The following is a 24,709-nucleotide window of genomic DNA, read 5'->3' as shown; positions in this document are numbered from 1 at the left end:
GTCCAGGAGAGGTGACAGCTTAATGGGCTATTCAGTCAAAAGCATGGGATGTGCTGTCCACTGGGCTTTGAACCAAATTTCCAGAAAGGGGGAAAAAAAGCCACAACTATGTTAAACATTTTAACAAGATGGCTGACTGATAAAAACTTAAATTATCATGGATAGCTGGAATGCTGCAGGTCTGGAGCTAAATTACACTATCTTTAACCCTCTAAATAGTCATTTATTGCCCACTTTTGCATTTGACCTGACGTCCTTGTGGCTATCAGGTATCTTTGGAATATGTAAACATGGGTCTAGCCTTCACCAACTCATAGGCTAAGATTTGTCATCAGATAGCCTGAGGCCTATAGCAAGTATTTCCCTGCTTTGCTGTAACCTGCCCACCTGATGTTGCTACTAATATATATGAAGTGTCTTGGTTTGCCACTTTGTTCTGTCACTATAAAAATTTCATACCATGCCGGGCGTGGTGGCCACACCTTTAATCCCAGCACTCGGGAGGCAGAGGCAGGCGGATTGCTATGAGTTTGAGGCCACCCTGGTCTACAAAGTGAGTCCAGGACAGACAACGCTACACAGAGAAACTCTGTCTCGAAAAAAAATTGTTTTCATGCCGTTACTACTTTGGAGCGTGGCATTTGGGGCAGTCTTATCTGTGCTTTCTGGGTCACTTCACTGATACTTGGCTCCAAAATAAAGTGTTGGCACTGTGCTGATGGTGGGCATCATGCTGATGTGCACCACAGTAGGCATGTGCAGTGTGCTGCAGACACCCACCAGCCACTTTCTGGTGTTTCTGGCAGAGCCACTGCCGCAGCCCACTCCGTTATGCAACTGCTCCCTGGGTCCTGAGCTCTTAAAGGGGCCCATTGCTGTCATCTGGGTCTGTGATTTCAGCTTCAGATTATCTTATCCCTGGGGCAGAGAAGTGAAGAAAAGAGAACTAGCAAAGCCTGTGATGAAAACTCCGTGTCTCGACATGTCTCTTCTCAAGTGTGGTCCCCATGAGCTAGAGCTATATGATGTACTTTGGTTTCTTTGGGTATGTCCCACCTACAGTATTGATGCTAACATCAGGACCTTTCTAATGGCCCCATAGGCAGCTTCAGCACATTGAACTAATGAGAGTGCAAGGGCCACCTTCCAGGTGAAGACCCACAGGGCCAAGTCATTGGGGGTGACTGTGGGGGTTGGTGAAGGCTAGACCCACTTTTATACATTCCAAAGAGGACTTTACCTGATAGTCACAAGGACGTCAAGTCAAATGCAAAGGTGGGCAATAGATGACTATTTAGAGGGTTGAAGATAGTTCAAAATAATTTAGTTCTAGACCTGCAACATTCCAGCCATCCATGATAATTAAGTGTTTGATTAGTCAGTCAGAGCTGGGCCTGGTGGCACATGCCTGTAATCCCAGCACTCGGAAGGCAGAGGCAGGTGGATCGCTGTGAGTTCAAGGCTAGCCTAGTCTACAAAATGAGCCCAGGACAGCCAAGGCTACACAGAGAAATCCTGACTCAAAAAACAAAAAACCAAACAAACAAACAAAAAAAATCAGCTTGTCAGAATGGTTAGCATAGTTCTGTGCTAGTTACTAGTGAATGCTATCAGCTTTATCCAGCTGCCCTTCGTCCCCTCTCAGCCAGTACAGGCAAAGGACAAATGATGTAGGTAGGCAACGAACATGGCCATTCTCTGGTCACATGCCAGCTCAACTGTCAATCCCACTGTTTATGCCTGCTTGGATGGAGACTGCCACTGTACCTTTTACAAAATCACCTATAGGCATATCCCAGACGGGTGTCAGCAATAGGAATGGCCAGCTGGGCAAGATGAGACACAGCCTTCTCTCAGCTGTGGGCCCCTCCAGGAGACGGCACAAGACCACAGTAAACAAAAAGACATGGGATGCATGGCTGGTACCCGCCATGGTTCCATCAGCTACTTTTCCTGTTGCTGAGATTAAACACCCCCAAACAGCAGCAAAGAGGAGAAAGTGTTTATTTTGACTCACGCTGTGAGGATGTAGTCCAGGACCGCAGGGAAGTTATGCAGGGAGGATGTGAGGCTGGGGTGATGGGGCCACAGCCAAGAAAGTAGAGACTGATGAGCGCCTGTGCCCAGTTTACCTTCTTTGTACTCAGTCTGTGACCCCAGCCCATGGAAAAGTACTGCTCACGTTAGGGGGGGCTCTTCCCACATCACTTAACCTAATCTAAAATATTTGTTTATTTATTAAGTATATGATGTACATCAGATCACATTATAGATGGTTGTGAGCCACTACGTGGTTGCTGGGAATTGAACTCAGGACCTCTGGAAGCGCAGTTGGTGCTCTTAACCGCTGAGCCATCTCTCCAGCCCCCACTTAACCTAATCTAGATCATCTCTCACAAACACACCCAGAGACTTGTTCTCATGGTGGTTTAAAATCCCATCAAAGTTAGCAGTCAGGATGAATGTCCTAGACAGCCTACGTCATGGAGCTTGTGGCTCTGTTTGCACGTCCCTGGAGATGCACGTAGCAAGCTGATAGGTATGTGTGATTAGAAGGCTCCAAGGGCTGCACAGTATTTTAATGGTTCGGCGTAGCTTTTCTCACTGTAGGAAGGATGACAGACTGAATGGATTTTGAAAGACTGTTTTTGTTGTTTTTTTAAGAGTTTGCGCCCGGTGGTGGTGGCACATGCCTTTAATCCCAGCACTAGGGAGGCAGAGGCAGAGGCAGGTAGATCACTGTGAGTTCCGGGGCCAGCCTGGTGTACAAAGTGAGTCCAGGACAGCCAAGGCTACACAGAGAAACCCTGTCTTGAAAAACCAAAAGGGGGGAGGAGTTTTCATTTGTTACAGTAGAAAATGAAAGTATTTTACTGTGGAACACTATAAGTTGTTGTTGTTGTTGTTGTTGTTATTATTATTATTATTATTATTAGTTGTTGTTGTTGTTGTTGCTGCTGCTGTTGTTTTGAGACAAGGTTTCTCTGTATATCCTTGACTGTCTTGGGCTCGCTTTGTAGACCAGGCTGGCCTCAAACTCACACTGATCCACTTACCTCTGCCTTCCGAGTGCTGGGATTAAAGGCTAGCGGGGAACCTTGAATCTAGGCCCTCATTCAGGCTTAGCAAGAACCCTACCCCTAGCTACTGCCATCTCTGGCCTGCAGTGGTGATTTTTTATGTCATCAAACCCGATCACTTGCTTTTTCCAGGGCTTAAAGGTTCTCCCCCTCCCACCCCCCGTGGTTAATGTTCTTGGTTGATCTCTCATAAACCCCACTCAACTGTCACCATCAAGTGACAGTGGGGCTCCTTTATCCTTCAGGCATCTCTTCGGTTAGACTGCTTGTGCCTGGTGCCTGTCGTTGTACAGCCCAGGGGTGGTGGCAGGGTCTCCGCTTCCAGCAACTCAAGTGCATCCTGCTTTCTATAGCAAGAAGCATCCTCGGCATCTGACACTAGTCCAGGCGCGGCAAGGTTAAGGAACGCGACCCTGAGGCCCCGCCCCGGACGCGCCCACAGGCGTCAGGGAGGCTGCGATCCCTGCTCCTTACCGGGAGGGGGAAACGCGCTCCTTTGAAATAGAAGTTTTTGGCCCCGACTTGAGGCGTCCAGCTATACCCCACAAACGGTTTGGTACCGCCCGGGGATTCCCCGCCGCTGCCGCCCTGACGTCACGGAGTCCCCGGGAGGCCCCGCCCTGCCTGCTCGGGCCACCGGGTCTCGGCGGCCATGGCGGGACCCGGCGCCCCCTGTGGTTCCTGCCCGCCCGCCGCCGTCTGGAAGCGCCACATCGTGCGGCAGCTGCGGCATCGGGACCGCACGCAAAAGGCGCTCTTCCTGGAGCTAGTGCCGGCTTGTGAGTGCGCCCCCGGGGGGCCTAGGGATGACAGCCTTTGAGGCTATCCGGCTGACCACTCCGGGAGAGGGCGGCCGCCCGGTCTCGATCCCGCGGCCTTGCACCTGGAACCTGTTACGCCCCTCTCCAGACAAGCAGGGTCCTGCGCAGCCCAGGCGCTGCTTAGCCCTCAGGGCTCAGCTCTGCCTCCCTTGAGCATCCTAGATACAAGCTTTGTCTCTTAGTGCCGGTTTTGCCCACGACTCCTTTCAGGCGGTCCCCAGGGTAGGGCCTGGTCAGCCAGTTTGGTCCACAGCGTCCAATTAAGGAGGGCAGGCATGGCCAGAGCAGCCATGGTGGCCGAAAGGATGGAGTGAAACCCTGGTAGGTTCTGCTACGGATAGGTTATACTGGCCTTGGTTCGTGGAGCACCTCCGTGCTTAGAGGATCATACATCGAAGGTGCCCCGGGCTTCCTCGGGGTGCTTGTAGCGCCAGCGGAAGTTAAGCTGTCACACTTTTTTTTTTCTGGGTAGTTTGATCTGGAGGGGGTGTGGCAGTTCAAGTGGAGATACACCAGCGTGCATCTGTATTTTCTGCCTTTTGGTCAACCATGACTATATTTGGGGCCGAAAGTCTAACCACAGTCCCTACTGTTTCCTCATCTGGTACTAATTTTGATGCATCCACAAAATCAAACTTGTTTTTCCTTGCAACTTTCTAGGGGATGGCCCTCTCTTGGGGTTGTAAACCTCCAGGCAGCCTTAATTCTCCAACTGCTCTGATGGGCAGTGGGACGGATCAGTTGAGGGAGGGGCCGCCCCCAAGAGCTCTAGGGGAGCTGCAGGTCTGCGGACTTAGAGCTGTGGTCTAAGACCACCCAGGTCTGTGGTCTTGAGTAATTCAAGTCTTTAACTTCAGATTTCTCACTGGAAAAATGAGGCATATTGTGACCTTGTATGCCGGGGGTTGGATGGAGTGAGGGGAGTGGTGGTGGCCTTGCAATGTCTTGGGATCTGGGGTAGAGTTTGGAGAGTTAGGCAGGGGCCCAGGAACCTCAGTTATGGTAGACAGTGAGGGTTAGGGTTACGATGAGGATCTAGGCCTGAGATTATCAGATCCAGTCTGCTGATACTGTTAAAAAAAAAAAAAGCGGAAATGACTAGAAAGGGGTGTGCATGAGGTGGGGGTCTAAGGTCAAACCACCTAACTTGGGAAAATTTGTTAGATAATTGCTCAAGGACTTTCAATATTGACCTGGGGGAAGCTGCTAGGTGGAAGTGAGAATTACTTCATTGTAAACTTGGAGGCCTTGAAGGGGAAGTGACTTGCTGGAGGCCACAGGCAGGTGGCTTTGTTTGTTTCACCATTATTCTTAGATCCAGACTTTGCCTCCTTCAAAGGTGACTTGATCCTAGGCTCCTTGCTTTCTTTCTGTCCCCTTTCAAGTGTTACCCAGCCATGTCTGTCCCCAGCAGTGGTGCTCTTTCTGTTGGTGTGTCCTGCGTGGGTCTGTGGGCCAATGCTGTGGAGAGGCTTGTCAGACACAGATATCCCCTAGGAAGGGGCAGAGCCAGGGCCTCCTGGGCTCCTGCAGCCATCCCAGCCTGAGCTAACTTGTAGGTCAGGGCTCTGCTGGCTAGTGACTGCCTCTGCCACAGGCTTGCCCTCTTGCATCCCCCAGATAACCGTGTCCTAGAGAAGGCTGAACTGCTAGCCAAGTTCTCAGAAAAGTCGAAGTCAGAGCCAAAGGATGTCACCTGCACCCCGCATCAGGACTCCCGGTAAGTTTGGCTGGGAGGGATCATAGTGGGCTGCTCGCCTGCCTCTTGGCCGCTCATTAGCCTGTAGCTGTTGGTGATGTGAGAGGGGGCAGTAGGCAGCCCCTTGAGTCCTCACCAAGCTGGCTGTTTGGTGAGACACCTCCCCCCCCCCCCACTCCTTGCGCATTTGCTTCCTGTCCAGTCCCTGCTCCTGTTTCCCCTTCTGAGTCTCTTCTCTCTCCTTGTTCCTTACCTGGTTGGTAGCTATAGAAAGGGCCTTGTTATCTATTTCAAAGAGCAGGGAACAAGTTGACACAGAACCAGTAAGAGGATGAGCCTAGGTAGGCTGCAAATGACCTTGAGCTCCTGATTTTCCTGTCTCCACCTCTCAGGGATTACAGGTGTGTGCCGCCACACCACACCTGGCTCTCTCTTATGTGTTTATGTGCAACATTGTACGTGCATCTGTGGAGGCCAGAGGTTGACATCACGCGTCTTCCTTTATTATGTTTCACCTTATTTTTATTTATTTATTTATTTTTTGAGACGGGGTCCTGTACTGAACCTGTAGCTGGCTGACTGAACTTCCTCAGCTCTGGCAAAGCAGCGTGCCAGGTTCTTTACTGTCGGTGCTGGGGCCCCAAACTCTTGTGTGGCAAGCAGTGTACCGAGTGAGCCATCCTTCCAACCCTGAGCTATTTTGTTTTGTTTTTCCAGACAGGGTTTCTCTGTGTAACAGCTCTGGCTGTCCTGGAACTCTCTCTGCAGTCCAGGCTGGCCTTGAACTCACGGAGATCCGCCTGCCTCTGCCTCCCAAGTGCTGGGACTAAAGGCGTGTACCGCCACCACCACCCAGCTCCCCCCGAACTATTTTTAACAGGGTCTCATTATATAGCCCAGGCTGGCTTTGATCTCAGAACACTGTTGTAGCCTCCTGAGTTCTGGGAAAGCAAGCAGGTGCCGTTGTGGAGGCAGCTGCTTCTTGAGGAAGAGTGTCCCTGGCAGGGGTCCAAGGTCTGGAGCCTCCTAGAGCAGAGGGGTCATGGAAATGGCTCCTCAAGCTCTTTATGGGGGCACTCTTAGGGTGTACTTTGGGCACTGGGGTGAGAAGAGGGGCCATGAATTGTTCTTATTGGTTGTCAGGGAGGAGTTCTCAGGGCCTGCCCCTGAACAAGGGTCATCACCAGCCTCTCTGAGGGTGAAGTGGCAGGAGGAGGAGAAGGGGCTGCAGCTGGTCTGTGGTGAGGTAAGCAGGGTTGGGGTCTGAGAACGGTGGGGCAGAGAGAGATGCCAGGAGCCAGGCAGTGAATGGTCCCGTATTTGCCATGTTATGTCAGTCAGTCCTCCACAACTCCATAGTTACAGAGGCCTCTACTGGGAGATGTGGACCCTGGACTCCAGCCTTTACCCACACAAACCCGCTTTCTCTGATTATTCTTTCAATATCTATTTATTGGCAATCCAAGAAACAGGGAGTTTGGCTATAAACAAGACCTGGCCCTGTGGGTTTCCATGGTGACTGTGATGAGCCAGTAGTCACAGGTCATTATACCTTCTCACCTGCCCAGCACAAGGTGGGAGTGGGCTCTGAAGATGTTCAAGAGCCTCTCTCCAGAGTGCTGTGTGGTGTGATACTATCACGAGTAGATTTGTATAACCGTTGTGATACTGCAGTGTTTGTTTACACGCTTTCTTTCTTGCCACCCCTTTTTAGTCATACCCCAACACCTCTAATTCCTGGCAACCACTAACCTGTTTCTACTACCTCTGTCTATCATTTGAACTTTGAAAGCAGAGGACAGGTGAGGGGAGTGGGGATGGCAACTGGCTTTCTCAGTGTTGAGAATGACAAATGGGCTGGAGTGGCGGCGGCGGCACTTCTGATCCTAGCACTTGAGAGGCAGAGGCAGGTGGATGTCTGTGAGTTCAAAGCTAGTGTGGTTTACAGAGTGAGTTCCAGGATAGCCAAGGCTACAAGAAGGATCCCTGTCTTGAAAACATCAGGGGGGGTGGTGGAGGAGGAGATAAACAGCATGGTGACACACACCTGTAATCCCAACACTTAGGGAGGTGGGGCTGGGGATCTCTGTGAGGGCAGCCTAGTCTACAAAGCAAGTCCAGGACAAGCAAGGCTACACAGAGAAACCCTGTCTCGAAAAAACAAACAAAAACAAAGAAAAAAACAAAAAGAAAGAAAAATGATAAATGTTCTAATTAGGTTATGGAGGAATGGGCACTCCACCCTGCCTGTGGAGGGTCCCTTTCCAGGCCTCTCACACGGGGAATTGTGTCAAGGTAGATGAACAGCCCTAGCTTGCTTCTCAGACCCTGGGAAGAAAGAATTAGGAACAAGTTAATAAGAAGAGTCCCAGCTGCCATCATTTCCCGAGCCACAGGTGTTTATCCTGACCGTCTCACACTTGTGCGTTCAGCTTTGCCCTGGGATCTGTGCCCACTGATGGGGCTGCATCCCTGTAGCCGGCTCAGTTCTTAGCTCTCAGCTGAAGGAATCATGAGCTATTTTCACCCCACAGCTCCGGGACTGAGTTGGGGCCAGTGCTCTTGTTTGTTTTGTTTGTTGGTTTTTCAAGACAGGGTTTCTCTGTGTAGCCTTGGCTGTCCTGGACTTGCTTTGTAGACCAGGCTGACCTCGAACTCACAGCGATCCACCTGCCTCTGCCTCCCGAGTGCTGGGATTAAAGGTGTGCGCCACACAAGGCAAGGGCTCGTGTGTGCTTCTCCTCTGAGGGTTGCCTGGGTAAGGCCCGTGGTGGGGGATGGGCTAGGAAGCCAGATGTTGAGAGATGGGAAACAGAACTCACATCCCTTGCACCCCTAAGTACTTTACATGGAGCAAAGTGTAGTTAGGTGGCCTGGGTTCAAGTAATCAGCTCTGCCACTTAGCTGGGTAACTTTGGGTAAGTCACTTAACCGTTGTCGGAAACCTCATGTGTAAGATGAAAATGGTAGTGCTTCCTTTTGGTGTTACGGAGACTGAGTGTGTGTAGAGTTCTTTGGACAAATACAAGGCTGAGCTTATAGTCTGCCATTATTTTAAGTTCCTGATAATTATGGGTTACCTTGTGATTAGGAAAGCACTCGCCTGGCATTTTACAGATAAGGAAATGGAGCAGATTCCTCTTGCTGCAGGTTAAATATCTACCCGCAGGGTTATTGAGAAAACAAAGGACCCCGCTGGGACTGACATTTAGGGGTCAGACTCCAGAGCCCTGGAAGTTGCAGGGCATCCCAGGGCAGAGGGATGGGGGCTGGCTAGGTCCACCCTGCAAAGGCGCCCATGCCACCTGTCCTCCCCAGATGGCCTACCAGGTTGTGAAGAAGAGCGCAGCCCTAGACACCCTGCAGTCACAGCTGGAGGAGCGGCAGGGCCGGTGAGATGAGGGTTGGGAGTGGTCTCTGCCCTAGGCTAAGGGATCGGTAGGGCCCCTGGAGCTTCCCAAGGTCCCCAAGCGTTCCCTAGACCTGTGGTTGGGGGTTAGAGGACCCACGAAGCCACCTCCTGATGCCTCTGCTCTGTAGGCTGGAAGCCCTGCAGGCCTGCGTGGTGCAGCTACAGGAGGCGCGGGTGCAGCAGTCCCGGCAGCTGGAGGAACGGCAAGCAGAGAACGCGGCGCAAAGAGAAGCCTACGAGGCGCTGCTGGAGCAAGCTGTGCACCAGGAGGCGGCACTGCGCAGGCTCCAGGAGGAGGCACGCGACTTGCTGGAGCGGCTTGTTCAGCGTAAAGCGCGCGCCGCGGCAGAGCGCAATCTGCGTAATGAGAGCAGAGAGAGGTGAAGGCTCTGGGCCGCCCCCTTCGGCAGTAGGCCACGCCCCTTGAGGGAGGGGGAGGCAATCTGTACTCAGCTTGGTGACAGTGACAGGAGCGGAAGCATGGGGTGGGGGAGGAGAGTGGGGGAGGTCAAGGCCTCCTGCTGATCTGAAGGGTCCTGCTTAAGCTGGGATGCCCCAAAATACCTCCTTTAGCCTTTAGGATGATTTTCTCTCTGCCAGGGCCAACCAAGCTCGGGTGTCCCAGGAGCTGAAGAAAGCAGCTAAGCGGACTGTGAGCATCAGCGAGTAAGAATTGGGAGGGGACAGGGATGACTCTAGTATTGGGGAGCTGCCCTAGGATGTATTCACGACCCACAGTCTACTCGCACCCCACTCCTGCTGGTCTGCAAATGGCTACAGGAACCCCTGGGTGCCTATGTGCACAAGTCAGGCCACTGGATCCGTGTAGAGATATGCGTGATCAGGAAATCCATGCCGTGGCAAGGGAGGGGTGGCCTTCTTCTTTGGTCTTCCTGAGCTGCTTTTCTCTCTCAGGATCCCGAACACTCTAGAAGGTGGGACCAAGGAGGAGACTGTGACTCTAGCTCCTGCTACTAAGCCCGAGTTCCTGGAGAGCGAGGCTTGTGAAAAATGGAAGAGGTCATTCAGGTGAGCATTCGGGTACTTTGACCTGAGCTGGCTCGCCACCCAGGAGGCTGCCCAAGTTTTCTTCCAGGATCAGGGGCAGCTTTTGGAGAGGCCTGTGTACAGCCCAGTACTGGTATAACTGCCGGTGCCTGGAGACAGTGTTATCTCTTTCTCTACTTCGGAGAAGCAGGGCTCTTGAGGGTGAGCTATAAGGCTTAGAAAAGGGTGTCACTGAGAAGGAAATAGTCAAGACCCTGGAATGCTCGGGTGTCCTAGGCTTCTGTGTGTGTAAGCACAGGAGGGTACGTATGTGTCCATACAGGGACGCGAGCACACATGCAAGGTTAGTGAGCATACCCGAGTGTGAGCCCGTGCCAAGGTGTGTTAAGACTTGAGGTCAGATGGGAGCTTGAATCTTTCTTTGGGTGCCCCCATCTCAGTATGTGGTCAAGGGTGACCTTGAACTCCTGCTCCTTCTGCCTTTATCTCCCAATAGCTGGGATTATAGGCACGGGCCAGCATACCTGGCTTCCACTACATCTTGACTGTCCTGCCATAGGGCTGTCACTCTTTCCCCATTTGGGGGCCTGAAGGCTCATTTCCAGAAGTCTTTCCTTCAGGCACCTGTGCCCCTGGGACAATGAATGAACAGGAGCATCGTGAAACGCTGGTTTCCTAAATTCTTGGCAACTCTAATGAGTGTAGATATCCCAGCGTTAACACTTTCTTAGGTGTTTTGGGGGCTGCTTAGCAAGCTGGGTCACGCCTCCCCCCTTCGTCTCAGCCTTGTGCTATCTCTGCCTGGGAGCACCATTCTATTCCTTAGCCCTTTGTTGGTGAGCACTTCAGCAATGAGACTGTACTATCTCGGCGGAGTCTTGGGGAAGCGCTCATTTCCAAAGTTTTCCCTCCCTCTCCCCTCCTGGGTTAGCCTATGTCATACCCACCCCTAGTCTTCAAGGAGTCAAGATCTAGTTCCTGCTATGAGTGAGCCTGCGCCTCTTTAAAGGTCTGCAGCAAAACAGAGGGACCAGTGACCGCTTTGGCACAACCACAAGCCAGGCTCTCAGTAATGTCTCTCCATTCTGCCCCAGGTCTGCCTCGGCCACCTCTCTGAATCTGTCCCGCTGTGTGGATGTGGTGAAGGGGCTGCTGGAGTAAGTGTGTGTGTGTACATGTGTGAAGGGATTGGCACGCCCTGTAAGGCTTCCTGAGCCTAGCCTTGGTCTGCCCATCCGTTGGTGCCTGTCTGCATGTGCGTCTTGTTGAGCTCCACAGGCAGGATCTGGGTGGATAGCTCATGACCAATACCTGATAACTGTTTTTCAGATGCATAATGCACTGTCTCTATTTGGGGTCCTCATAGGGGACAAAGTGCCAGCCTGAAGTTGGTCAAGAACTCCCAGTTGGGAAACTGAGGCTCAGAAATGTCTAAGATATGTTCAGAGTTTCTTAGCCTAGTAGTGGTAAAGCCATGACTGAAATCCCAGCCAGCCCTAATGTTTCTCTGTACCCCCCACCCCGTCTTGAGTCTGCTTGTCTCAGTGTACTGGGTTATGGACCTTGTTCACTGTACATTGGGTAACGTCCAGCCACCTGCCATGTCTGCTTCTTGTTGCTGCCTCAGGAGAGCTTAAGGTACCTTTGTTCTCAGAGTTTGCTAAATGCTTTTCTGTCCTCGCCCCTGTAGCTTCAAGAAGAGGAGAGGCCACTCAGTTGGGGGTGCACCTGAGCAGCGGTACCAAAGCATCCCTATATGTGTGTGTGCCCAAATTCCTACCCAGGCTTGGGATGTCTTGGTAAGGAAGGAGCTGGGCCACGTGCCTGGGGTACTGATAGGAATGTTTAGGGGGTAGGCCAAGTGGGGCAGGAAAGCAAGGCTGGAGGAGTTTGCCTGCAGCCTGTGGTGGGAGCCACCCAACATTGTACAGTGGAACACAGACTAGAGAGAGAGACAGGAGGCAGACACCCAACTTGGAGCATGGGGCAGCAGGGGTCTGGGCATAGCTGAGAAGACCTGCGGGGGTTAAGATTGAAACTCAAGTTTGCAAAGACCCTCAAGGGGAACTGCCAAGTCAGGAACAGGTGTGAAAACATCTGTGAATGCACACACAGGGACATGCATGGGGAAGACGTGGGGTGCCAGCTGTCCCCTCCCTTTTTATTTTTTAACAGGATGCCCATCTCTCTGAGGTCAATGCTGTTAGTTTTGGCCCCAACAGCAGCCTCCTGGCCACTGGAGGGGCTGACCGCCTTATCCACCTCTGGAATGTCGTGGGAGGTAAGAGTACCGTTCTGAAAGCCAACCCAGCACGTTCTCAGCTTGATCCTGAGTTGGCTGTCCTCTTAGACCTGTCCTCCGGCCTCCCTCGCTCAATTGATGCTGTGAACAGTGGCTAGAGAACTCCTGGGGAAGATGGGTACTGAGCCTGTTGCTCTGAAGGAGATGCTCTTTGGGTTCAGACCTGCAGACCAGGGAGGGCCAAGCCCAGATGGCTGCTCTTGGAGGAGGTAGTGACACCTGACCAATCCTGAAGGCATATAGAGCCAGGTCTTGGGCAAGTCCCTGGGTCTACCAAGACACCTTTTAGTCTTTAGATAGGGTTTCACTATGTAGCCCTTGCTGGCCTGGAACTCACTATATAGACCAGGCTGGCTTTAAACAGGAATCTGTGCCTTTGCCTCCCCAGTGCTGGTATTAACTGGGCTAATGCGCCTGGCACATCTCCATCCTATTGTAGCATCACTTGCACTACCAGAAATCAGTGAGGTGACCAACACCAACTATGCACCTGGTTTTAGGCCCTGTGCTCTCTGGAGAGGGGGACTCAACACCAACTCTTGAAGGCTTCCCAGAAATGGCTCTCCAGCTTGCCTGACTCGGCCTGCAGTATGGGCTAGGGCCAGTCCCTCCTCTCTGGTCTTCTCTAGCGTTGTGAACTACTTAGTTGCCCCTAGGGCTATTCTAGCAGTTAGAGGAGGTGCAGCCTACGTTCCAGACTCCAGGCCAGATCGGCCATTTTGTCTTCTACTTCCTGCTCTGTCTCACTTCCTGTTTTTGTTTTTGTGTTCTGAGATTTATTTACTTATTATGTATTATTCCTGCATGTGTATCTGCCCACCAGAAGAGGGCATCAGATCTCATTATAGATGGTTGCGAGCCATTATGTGGTTGCTGAGAATTGAACTCAGGACTTCTGGAAGAGCAGCCAGTGCTATTAACCTCTGAGCCATCTCTCCAACCCATTTCCTCTGTTTTGTAAGGCTAATAATCTCACTTCACTGTCTGTTCCCGTGTTCTGTCAGGTCGCCTGGAGGCTAACCAGACCCTTGAAGGAGCAGGTGGCAGCATCACCAGTGTGGATTTTGACCCCTCGGTAAGGAGACTTTGTCCCATGGCATCTATGTCACCTCAATCTCCTCATTGTGTGTGTCTTAGAAGCTGCCCCAGAGGAGCTGCACTCATTTCCCTGAGCCATGGTTCCCCTACTTGCCTCAGTGACTTGGAAGCTTGGAGGCAGCCTCTACCCTTGCTCTGGCCTGAGGGCCAAAGCTTCTGCCAAGCCCAGTGTGGCCCAGGACCTCTCCTCCTCCTCTCTCTCCTCTCTCCAGGGATCCCAGGTTTTGGCAGCTACTTACAACCAGGCTGCCCAGCTCTGGAAGTTGGGAGAGACGCAGTCCAAGGTGAGGCCTGGCTGGGGATGCTACCTTAGGGTTAAGGGTCATTCCTCAGGATTTGCAGAGTGGCTGCTTGTGGGGGGGGGGTATTGGGGGGGATGGGGGAGGCTTGGCTTAATCTGTGCTTTCTGTTTGGATAGGAGACATTGTCTGGACACAAGGACAAAGTAACAGCTGCCAAATTCAAGCTAACAAGGCACCAGGCAGTGACAGGGAGCCGAGACCGGACAGTGAAGGAGTGGGACCTGGGCCGCGCCTACTGTGAGGCCCAGTCCCACTTGCCCCAGGGACCTTACCTTGCTCTGTGGTGGTGGCTCTGGGATTCTTATCTATTTGGGCTCAAACCTCTAATGATTTCCCTCCTTTGTCACTCACTGCTGCTCGCTTCTGCTTTCTTGGTGACCCTGGTCTTTGGTAGGTGAATTAGAGGTATGGTGAACCCTGGGCTGAAGGCCTGTGCTCCAGTCTCGGAGGGAGACCGCCTTACTTAACCTTAAGAGTCTCCACATTTAGTGGCCCCTGATGACTCTCTGTGACTCCAGGATCTTCTCATTGGTCTGCAGGTTCCAGGACCATCAATGTACTTTCCTACTGTAATGACGTGGTGTGCGGGGACCACATCATCATCAGTGGCCACAATGACCAGAAGATCCGGTTCTGGGACAGCAGGTGATAGGCATGGGCTATGTATGGGTGGTGGAGGCCCCTGAGTTTTGTTCCTTTCTCTGGTTGTGGCACCTTGGGGAGGTGTGGCTGTGGCTTCTGCTGGGCATGGTCCTTAAGGGGTTCAGTGTGTCTGGGAAGCCACCTTCTTAGTGGCTCTCAGTCGGCACTGAACTCTTTCCCAGGTTTTATAAGCAACACAGACAAGTACCTTTTTCATATTACCACCATGTTTTAGTCAACAGCAGCAAAGGAATAGTTGCTTGTTACAGTAATAAGCCCAGCATTAGGCATGAGTGGTAGATAAAAGCAGGGCTAGAGCTTTGTAGGTCTCTGTAGCCTTTTGGAGATTGCTCCTTTGCTTAGGGTTGAACCTGGGGCTTTACGTCTGCTAGGAGAATGCGCCCAGCCCTTTTATATTCTTATTTAGAGACAGGATCTCAATGAAGCTTTCCAGGCTGGCCTTGAACTTACGATTCTCCGGCCTCGGCTGTGGTTACTGGCCCATGTCATGATAACTATCTCCATTACTCCCCAGTGACCCAGGTCTTCTAAAGGCTCCAATTCTCAAATCAGTCTCTCAATGGATAGAACTGGCTGTAGTGGGAAGGGACAGTAGTTTTGTCAGCCCCAGCCCCCGGGTACCTCTGGAATGTTAGCTGGGAAACTAGCCACATAGAGCCTTGTCAAAAGTGCCCTGAGAGGCCTCTTCCTCATCCCTGTCTATCCCTACCCCCTCAGGGGACCCCACTGCATCCAGGTCATCCCTGTACAGGGCCGGGTTACCTCCCTGAACCTCAGCCATGACCAGCTGCATCTGCTTAGCTGTTCCCGAGACAATACACTCAAGGTTATCGACCTGCGCATCAGCAATATCAGACAGGTGTTCAGGTACTGGCCTGGGTGGCACTCCCTGATAGTTCCTCTAGACTAGGACCCACTGAAGTGCTGGTCCCTTTTCACATCTGGAGGAGGACTGGCACACCAATAGGAGCTTGAGTTCTGACTCCATCCCTGTTCTGTCTTCAGGGCGGATGGCTTCAAGTGCAGTTCTGACTGGACCAAAGCTGTATTCAGGTGCGCCTGGGAGGGTATATCTGTGTAGTGTGTGTGTGTGTGTGTGTGTGTGTGTGTGTGTGTGTGTGTGTGTGTGTGTGTGTACTTCTGAACTTCTTTTCTTGTTCCACTGTGACCCGTACAGCCCTGACAGAAGCTATGCACTGGCAGGCTCCTCAAATGGAGCCCTGTACATCTGGGATGTGAACACTGGGAAACTGGAGAGCAGCCTAGAGGGACCCCACTGGTGAGCAGACTGCCATATGCATACCTTCCACATTCTGACATGTCCCCAGACACTCCACAGGCTTCTGGGTCCACAATCGCCATAGTCCTGGGAGCACATTTTATAGATGAGGAAATGGTCTTGGGCTTTTAGAGCTGCTTCTCAAACTGCCTGGGTTGGTTGGATATCCAGGGCTAGAGTCAGGCTGTCTGCCTGCTGCTGCTGCCGCCCTCCTGAGCTTTGTCTTCCCTTCCTTCAGCACTGCAGTGAATGCCGTGGCTTGGTGCTTCTCTGGGAACCATGTTGTGAGTGTGGACCAAGGCAGGAAGGTAGTGCTGTGGCACTAGGGGCACAATGGCTCTGTATGGGTTGGACTCTGTTCTGAAGCCAGAAGCCAGAAACAGCTTCTGTCTGCTCAGGACTCCAGAGCCAGGGTTGGGGTCTACTGTATATTCCATGTAAGGGCCAGGCAGGACCTGGCCCATTTGTTTAAAATCAAAGTGTGAGTTAGAAACTACAATTTAAAAAAATATATATATATATGTTCACTCTCCTCAGAGTGTTAAAAACTATATCTAAGCCGTGTCTTGCCTCTTTGAATTATTTGGGGGTACAGAAAGACTTGTCTTTTGTTTTTTATTTTGTTTTGTTTTTTGTTTTTTTCACATAGAGGTAGGGCCTTTTAGTGCAGCTTCTGCCTGGAGATGGGCTGTTCCAGTCTAACCATGGAACAGCATGAAGAAAGGTCCAAGCAGGGGCAGTAAAGAGCAGCTTTGGGCTTAGGGAGCAGTCCTGATGGAAAAGGTGAATAAATTACAGTGACATCAGAATACTTGGTAGTAGGCCTGCCTGGAGACCAGGACCACAGTCTGGCCCACAGCTCCATCTTCTGGGTGGTAGGTGGCCTCCTCCTCCACTAACTCCTTCCTTGTATATTACCTCCGCCCCTCGCAGCCACAGCACATCTCTGAGGCTGCTGTCTTTGGTGCTCCTCAAAAGGTGCCTTGTCTTGTTCTTGCAGAACCCTAGATTCCTTAGCTTTTTTTTTTTTTTTGGACAGGATCATGTTATGTAACTCTGGATAGTCAAGTGCACAAGTAATAGCTCAGAGTAGGCTCAGAACATGTGGAAATCTGGCTTCTGCTGCAGTGCTGGAATGGCAGGCATTTACTGCCTGCCCTCAGTACCCTAGGTGTCAGGTCAGCATGGTCACAAGTCCCCCTTCTGCCTTCGGAGAAGTTCAGCACTTTGGTGTCCTACATATGCTGTGCCTTCAATGTCCTTGCCTCTCCCAGTAGCAATACAGGTTGTCTTTTGGGAATCCTCTTATTGACAGCCTACCCTCACCTGCCAGGTTGGGTATGAGGCCTTGGTCCCCTACTTCCAGTTTGCCTCTCTTCTTAAAACTGAGGAGTAGGAACAGTACTCCCTGCGTCCAGGCCTGGCTCAGAAGCTACAGGAAATGCCTCCTGAGTGGTCATACTCTCTTGCTCAACAAGGTTCCAGGAACGGGACATTCCAGCAGTTCAAACTCTGCCCCTCAGCCTTGGCCCAGCCCCACGGCACAGCTCTCAGTGGCCACCAGGGGGCACTAGTTGCTTGGTCAGCAGAGGGGTTTGTTTTGTTTTTTCCTCCCTGGCCTTTCTTGTGGGAAAGACTAACAGGTCTCAGCCTTGCTCTGCTCTCTGCAGCCTTATTTGTTCCTCCCAAGCACTGTGAGAATTCATGTTCTACAAATAAAAGAAAGGAGATTTGAAGGTTGTCATTCAAGGTCACACAGCTACTACTAAGTGGTTCTGCATCATGCCCCAAAGCCTTTTATTTTGAAAGTGCCTCAAAGGGACTCATTTATGTAGCTGAGTATGACCTTGAAGATAGGATTCTCCTGCCTGTGTCCTTACCTCCCAAATGCTGCCGTTACAGATGTGTACCTCCACCCCACACAGTGCTGGGGACTGACTCCCAGGGCTATGTGTGGGTCTGGAAAGCAGTCTACCAACTACATCCTCAACCTACATCCTCTTTTTCTTACTACAAAATTATTTTATAAGCCGGGTGTGGTAGCGCACACCTTTAATTCCAGCACTTGGGAGGCAGAGGCAGGTGGATCTCTGTGAGTCTGAGGCCAGCCTGGTCTACAAAGAGTTCAAGGACAGCCAGGGCTACACAGAGAAACCTTGTCTAGAAATCCCAAAACGAAACAAAGCAAAAATAAAGTTATTTTACGTGTATGAGTATTTTGCCTGCATGTATGTTAAGGGCACTGTGTGTGTGCCTGGTGCCCACAGAGGACAGATCCTCTTATACTGAAGTTATAGATAGTTGTAAGCTAGCGTGTGGCTGCTAGGAACTGAACCCAAGTGCTCTTAACCTCTGAATCATACAACCACAACCTCAAGGGACAGAGGCTTCCAACTGGGCAGGGCTCCTCCACCAGGGGTACATGGAAGTGTGCCTAACTTACTGCATTTTGGACTCGGAGTTGAAGATTATCTCCGGAGGCACATGCGAAGACACCACAGTGAGTCCTGGGAGGCTGCTGCCAGCCACACCATGTGGGCCAACTCCCTCCAGAGGTTTTTGTCATACCTCAGGTAGTGGTAAATCCTATTTTAATGATCCAGAACAGTTACCCACTCCTGGGTACAGGGACCTGTCTGCCCTCTAGCTCTCCTAAGGGAGCTCATGTGATGAATCCGAGGAAGGAGAGATCCCTAGGGTCCCTAATAAAAATTGGAATGGCTTGAGCTTGCCTAGAGTCACAAAGCAACTATGAGAAAGGCACTTGGGCTTAGTTGGTAGGGTGCGTGCTTGGCATGCATGAAGCCAGGTTCAACCTCCTGTGCCACAAAAGACAGTATGCCTGGAATCTCAGCATGTAGATGGCAAGATTAAAAGCCCAACGTCATCATGAGTTGGAGGCCAGCCTGGGCTACACGAGACTGTTGGGGGAAAAAAAAGCCAAAACAAAAAATGTGTGAAGATTCTCTTTTGCAAAAAGTAGATTCAAGTTCAATGGAAGGCCTGGCCTGGTCTTGTGGAAACCAGTTTAGCAGCTGCTATTATTCCTATCTTACAAATCTTAGGGAAGTCACGGTGGCGGCTTCCAGGCTGTGTGTGTAGCGCTCCCCACCATGAGACTTCCCCTGGGGGATGATCTACAGATTCTGAGCTCCGCTGCCTGAACTGCCCAGGCTCAAGCCCTACTGGTCCTGACAACCGAGGGAGAAGAGATGAGTCCTGACGGAGGGATCCTACTTGCTCTTGAGTCTGTACCACAAAACGTGAGCTCTTCCAGTGCCCTGTAGGTGGCCTGCGGAGGAACCCTGGCATCAGGTGTAGGCCCACCTGTGAGATTCAGACATACCACGGGTACCATGTCTGCTGGAAGTACATCCACTAGTCACTATCTTTAGTTCCTATGGACATTATCTTATTTAGTCCTCCCGGATCTGGGGCAGTTTATATTAGCTTCTCACTCACAAGTTACAGATGAGGAAGTCAAGGGCTGAGACTCAGATCACGACAGGCAAATCCATGCATGGGTCTTCACCCAGTGTTTTCCCTGCCCCTGCTTGGCACGCATGCCTGTGGTCACTGCTCACAGGCTCCTATTATGCTTCAGGGTAACATTCCAAAAACACATTCCCTAAACAGCACTCTCAGGATTAGACATGAAGGATCCTATTTATTTTCTTGCCCACTGGTCCAAAGGAAAATAGTCCAGGAACAAGACACTCTTTGGTGTTCTCCTGGTTCTTGGCAGCTTGTGCTTTCAAAAAGCAAACCCAGTAAGAGTCTAGAGGAAACTAAACTGGTTAGGTCAAACTGCAGGATTTTAGGGAAAATGTCCAATCTCCTCCCTCCTGACCTAAATGTCTGTAATTTGGTTGTATTTCTGACACATATATATATACACCAATAAGCTAAATAAATGCAGAGATTCAGTGCAGCTACATACTGTCATAGGCCACTCAGAGAGAGCTGGGTAGTAATTAGAACCAAATCCTAAAGCTGTGGCTGGACTCCCTGAGCAGTGTGACTGGCACAGCCTGGGAGCAAGCGGCATCATAATACAGAGCATAATGGCTGCCTTGTCTCCGGGGATGAGTTCAGGGACCTGAATTCCCCCACCCCCACCCCTTTTGGTAATTCCAAGAAATCCATGAAATTCAAACACTGCAAGCTTTTATGTAATTTCCTCCTGTATCTAGAATAACTCAAGTGATCTGGGGGGGGGGGACTGGATAAGCCCATCAAAGTCACCTTCATTACACCCCACCCCCCACCCCCCGGCTGTCCTGGAACTTGCTCTGTAGTCCAGGTTGGCCTTGAACTCACAGAGATCCACCTGCCTCCACCTCCCAAGTGTAATGAATTAAAGGTCATTACATCATTTTTAAAGATGAGATAGATAGTGACAGCTGGGAGGGAAGGATGCCCCATTAGGTAGTGGCAGGGCTAAAGCCAGATAACAGCTTCCTGCACTGACTCTGACTTCTGGACCTGGGCTCGGAGAGGCAGGGGCAAGGTAGTGAATAGTGAGTCTATGGCTTGACAGCTTGGTCAGTTCCTGTGACAAACCAGTCAACATGGGATGACACTAGAGTGGGACACTAGCAGAAGGTAAAGGCCAGGCCTCCAAGTCTAGCGACAGACTTGAAAGTGAGCTGCTTTCACTGCAGAGAACCTGCCCTTACAGTCATTTCCAGGTTTACGGCACTTCAAACCCCATTCTTCCTGTGGCTACTGTGTGGCTAGGGGATGGGAAAGGCCTCTTGTCCTGAAGACCTTGAAGGCTGAGAGACGACAGTGCAGATGTATTTGTACGCTGCCCCGTGCTGCATTCTTTGTGTCCTTCCTGGATCTAGGCTTCTCCTCAGGCTGCAGGACACAGGATCAGTCTTCGTAGCTACCCCAAGGGGCTCAGCCAGGATTTAATGACCCATACCATGGTGTTGGTAGAAATGTAAACTGCTGCAATTCTTCTGGAGGCCAATTTGGCAAAAGTTTAACAAAAGTAAATATATACCCCTTCTGTTAAATTTTACATTTAGGAATTTGCCCAATATTTACATTGGAACAAATTTATAAGGAAATACAACGATGTTATCTTCAATTTCCTAGAAACAAGTGGCAGATACTACTTAAATGCCCTTCACTAAAGGAACGATTAAATTATTATATAGTCAAACAATTGAATATAATGCAGCCATCAAAGAAGAATGACAAGAAACAAACAAAAATGATAAAAATGTGGCTGGTGAGATGGCTCAGTGAGTAAAAGCTCTTACTGCACAAGCCTGGTCACCTGAGTTCAATCTCCAGAACCCACAGGCAAAAAAAAAAAAAAAAAAAAAAAATCCTGATCCCCAAATGTGTACGATGGCATACACATACATACTTGCACTTACATACATATCATATGCATACTTAAAAAGGTAATAACAAAAACAAAGATAGAAAATAAAAGGATGACATAAACCCCAGAGTATTAGATAGCATTGCCCTAAATAAGCAGAGCAAATACGTGCCCAGGATTAGCACTGCTCCAGGTACGTGCTGGGCTCTAGTTCTTGTTTGTGGTTGTTGAGAAGCCAGAGTCTCAGCCTGTAACCAGATCAGACAGGTCTCATTTTATAGTCCTGGCCTCAAATACACAACCTGTCTTTTCTTTCTTCTTGTTGGAATAGAATAGTATTAGGATCTGTGTTGCCTAGGTAGACTCACTTCCTGCTCTCTGAACATAAGTGTTTAAGCAGCCTTGCCCCACTCCACTCTCTCAAAGCCTGTTTAATCAACTTTTTTTTTTCTAAAGTCAGGACACTTGGAAAACTTAATTCCATTTTTTATTATTCAACATTTTATACATAATAAATACAAACTTTTTACAGCCACTGTAAAGAAAGCGCATCTGCACGGAGGCCCCTCTGAGCCCTGACCTGTGCACGTGCACGGTGACGCCGGGTTATTCGGCCTGGAGAGAAGGGTTATTTTTTTCTTTTTAAAAAGGAGGCATATTTTTACAACTTTGTTTCTTAAAATAAAATTAGCAGCTCTTCCGAAAAATATTTTAAAATATAACAAAAGAGTTCAAATAACTCTGAGGTTATGGGAAAACTCAAATCCAAGGACAATTTGGTTAGCTAAAGAGAGTACAAGACTGGGTGGCAGGAACTGCTCTATTATAAGCACTTTGAAGATCAGCAAATTTGAAAATCGTAAAAAACACCCATTTAATTTTTTTAAACTTAAGAATAAGTTTGATAAACATAAAAAGACCTCAAATAGATCAACAGATAAAGAAATGCAAAAAACCAAAAATCCAAATCCATGGAGAAGACTCATCAGAGTGTCACTGCTAAAGTGATCAAATGACTGAGAATCCCTTCAGTCTGACATCAGTCAAAAATCCCACGGGGACATGTGAACACTTAGAGAGTCTCAGGAGGGATGGAGATACCAAAACATCACACAACCTTCAATCTGTGGATTTCATTTCCTAACCAAGGTAAGGGAGAATTGGCAAACATCACTTTGTTCCCTGGGTCAAGAAGACCTACAAGTCCAGAGTGGGCAGCCCTTCTGGGCCCTGCTGCTGAAGCCAAAGGGAGCACCATGCAGCTCTTCCACGACCTGTAGGAGGTGCTGTTTGCTTGGTCTCACCCGTGCTGGTGTGCAGTCCTTCATCCTTTCCACAGAAAGAAGGTTTCCTCCGGGGCCCACAGGTTCTTCACCTCAGACAAATGTCAGGGCAGTGGGACCTGAAGCTGGTCTGCACCAGTCACAACCCAGATGTCAGGCTTGGGGATAAAATAATATAAGGGCCTTCCCAGTAGAGAAGCTGAGCAATATAGGCCTCTGTCCTCAATGTAGCCAGACACTTGGGTTCAAAGGATACTGGTCAGAGGGTATACGCTGTAAAAACCAAGAGGAAAAAATACCCAAAGACAAAAAGAACATTAAAGTGGCTCATTTCAGATGTGGAAGCTCCATTTTTGCTTCTTCCATAGCCTCTCTTCTATACTCTATGTGATGGGCAAGATGTGGCTTCAGCCCCTCCAGGTTAGCCCACTAATACTAAATGAATGGCATAAATATTAATACAAAGGACACTGTTATTTTAAATCTGTTAGTTGTGGAAGAGATGTGCATTAATGCATTGGCGCTAAGCTCAGGCAGTCCACTTTCTTCCCAGTAAGGTTGCATTTTCAGTATGGGAATGAACCTCGGGGAGGAGCCAGCCTCTCCTGGATCCCTCCTGCTTCCTTATACAGCTAACGTGATCTGATTAATTCTTAATCAGAAGAGCAAAATCCACTTGAAGAGAGATGAGATCTTTGCCACAGCCTCGTGGCCACAGTAATATACTGTACGAGTGCACATGATTGGTAATCTCGGTCTGTGCCCTGGATCTAGGCCTGGCCTTGAGTCTCATATAAAAATGGGCCTCCATAAGGCATGAGAGCTGCTCCCCTCTGCTTCTAGGACCCACTATGACTTGTGCTATGATAGGAGAGATGACATGGAAAATGACAACAAAAAAGGCACAATCAGGCCAACCAGTCACATAGAATCCTCCTCAGTTTTGCTCTGCTCAAGAGCCATCATCATGCAAAGGTGCCTAAAAACAAGACTGGCCAAACTCCAAGCCTGGCCGTGATTGTAGCAGTAACGGAAGGTAAACCCACTGTCACACCAGTGTGATCTCCACGTCCTCCATTTTCTCAGCTGGCCGGCGGTGGTTCTGTGTGGGTGGTGGGGGTGCTGCCCGAACCTGAGCAAGAGACAATTTCAGGATTGTCAGCTTCCTGATTCAGACTCTGTCACATGGAAAGCTCCAATGCTGCTCTTTATGGACACTGACACCTGAGGGCCCAGGAAATGCTCTCAGCATTCCGTGTGCTCCTTCCCCTGAACAGCAGGCCCCATTCTGCATGAAATGTCAGGTCAGATTGCTTGTTACCCTGGAAGTCCCAAGTTGCTGTAGTCCTAAAGCCCTTTTCCAAAGGAAAGGCCTGGGGGGGGGGGCAAAGATGACACAATACAGGGACTGGACCTGCTTCACCATGTCTCTGAGGAGAGCCACGGGGGCTGGAGAGGTGGGCTGGGGCAAGTAGAGAAAGGCCTTATTTGTTTTGTTTTGTTTTGTTTTTTTCTTCGAGACAGGGTCTCTCTGTGTTAGCCTGGGCTGTCCTGGACTCACTTTGTAGACCAGGCTGTCCTCGAACTCACAGCGATCCACCTGCCTCTGCCTCCTGAGTGCTGGGATTAAAGGCGTGCGCCATCACGCCTGGCGGGAAAGGCCTTATTAAGTTACCTTAGGAACCTTGGATAGGCAGGCACGGTGGGACATGCTTGTAATCCCAGCATGCAGGAAGCAGAGGTGGGAGGATTGGAGAAAGATGAGGCCAGCTTGGGCTATACTGTCAGATTTTTGTTTAAAAAACTAAACCAAACTCAAAAACATGGGGCTGGAAATGCAGCCCAGTGGTACAGTGCTTGCTTAGCAGGCTCAAGGCTCTGGGTTCAATCCCCAGCACTGAAAAAAGGGGTTAAATAAGAAAGAAAAGAAACAAGAAACTTCGGTTCCATTCTATAGGCAGAGGTTTTGGTTGGTTGTATGGAGTGTCCGATCTGGGTAGGAAAACATGACTCAACAGCTTGAGAAGAGACTGTAAGTGGGCAAAAGTACTTGGAAGAGGACTTAGGAGATGTTCTGGTCATTGAGATGAAGCAGATGCTAATCTGAATAGCGCAGAGGAGTGGGAGTTCTGAGAGTAAAACCAGCAAAACTGTCTTTGTGTTGAGGGGTAGGAGGCAGCAGGAATGATTCCAGGGCATAGGGGAGGGCGTGGCTTCCACTTACCTACACAGGCAAGATGGAGAGGGAACAAGTGCAGAAGGGAAGAGATTTAATTCCATTTTGCTGAGTTTGCAGGGTTTGGGAAATTTAAGCTGTGATCCCACAAATCTGAAGCTTACGAGAGAGATATAAACGTGGGAGTTGTTGGTATGGGAAGGGTTTTCACGGTGATGTGAGAAGATGAGATCGCCTGGGAAGAC

General features: G+C 50.1%; 2 protein-coding genes across 5 annotated transcripts in view; one reads left to right on the top strand and one right to left on the bottom strand.

Annotated features, from left to right (window-relative positions):
• The first annotated feature begins 3,501 nt into the window (after positions 1-3,501).
• Positions 3,502-16,217, top strand: ATG16L2 (autophagy related 16 like 2). 3 transcript variants are annotated; one of them, XM_084772006.1, is made up of 18 exons: positions 3,502-3,859; positions 5,522-5,621; positions 6,744-6,846; positions 8,919-8,992; positions 9,141-9,392; positions 9,613-9,678; positions 9,928-10,041; positions 11,115-11,177; positions 11,711-11,819; positions 12,196-12,301; positions 13,327-13,397; positions 13,633-13,704; positions 13,839-13,959; positions 14,262-14,367; positions 15,103-15,252; positions 15,391-15,438; positions 15,563-15,664; positions 15,903-16,217. In XM_084772006.1, exons 1-18 carry the CDS (start codon positions 3,733-3,735, stop codon positions 15,988-15,990), a joined length of 1,872 nt encoding a protein of 623 aa, XP_084628132.1. In that variant the 5' UTR covers positions 3,502-3,732; the 3' UTR covers positions 15,991-16,217. The 3 variants fall into 3 exon arrangements, with proteins under 3 accessions (XP_084628132.1, XP_084628133.1, XP_084628134.1); XM_084772007.1 differs by lacking the exon at positions 11,115-11,177; XM_084772008.1 differs by lacking the exon at positions 6,744-6,846 and having other exon boundaries at positions 3,842-3,859.
• A 5,262-nt stretch (positions 16,218-21,479) lies between these two features.
• FCHSD2 (FCH and double SH3 domains 2) overlaps positions 21,480-24,709 on the bottom strand; it is a 177,616-nt gene continuing 174,386 nt past the window's right edge. For both annotated transcript variants that reach the window (XM_084772004.1, XM_084772005.1), the window contains one exon: positions 21,480-23,420. In XM_084772004.1, coding sequence (XP_084628130.1) covers positions 23,337-23,420 — 84 coding nt within the window. In that variant the 3' untranslated portion in view covers positions 21,480-23,336. The remainder of the gene's footprint in view (positions 23,421-24,709) is intronic.

The sequence above is a fragment of the Acomys minous genome (assembly GCF_964271855.1).
Source record: "Acomys minous genome assembly, chromosome: 2".
NCBI classification, from domain to species: Eukaryota; Metazoa; Chordata; class Mammalia; order Rodentia; family Muridae; genus Acomys; species Acomys minous.
Note: the sequence above shows the minus strand (reverse complement) of the source record. Positions and strands in the feature narration are given on the sequence as shown.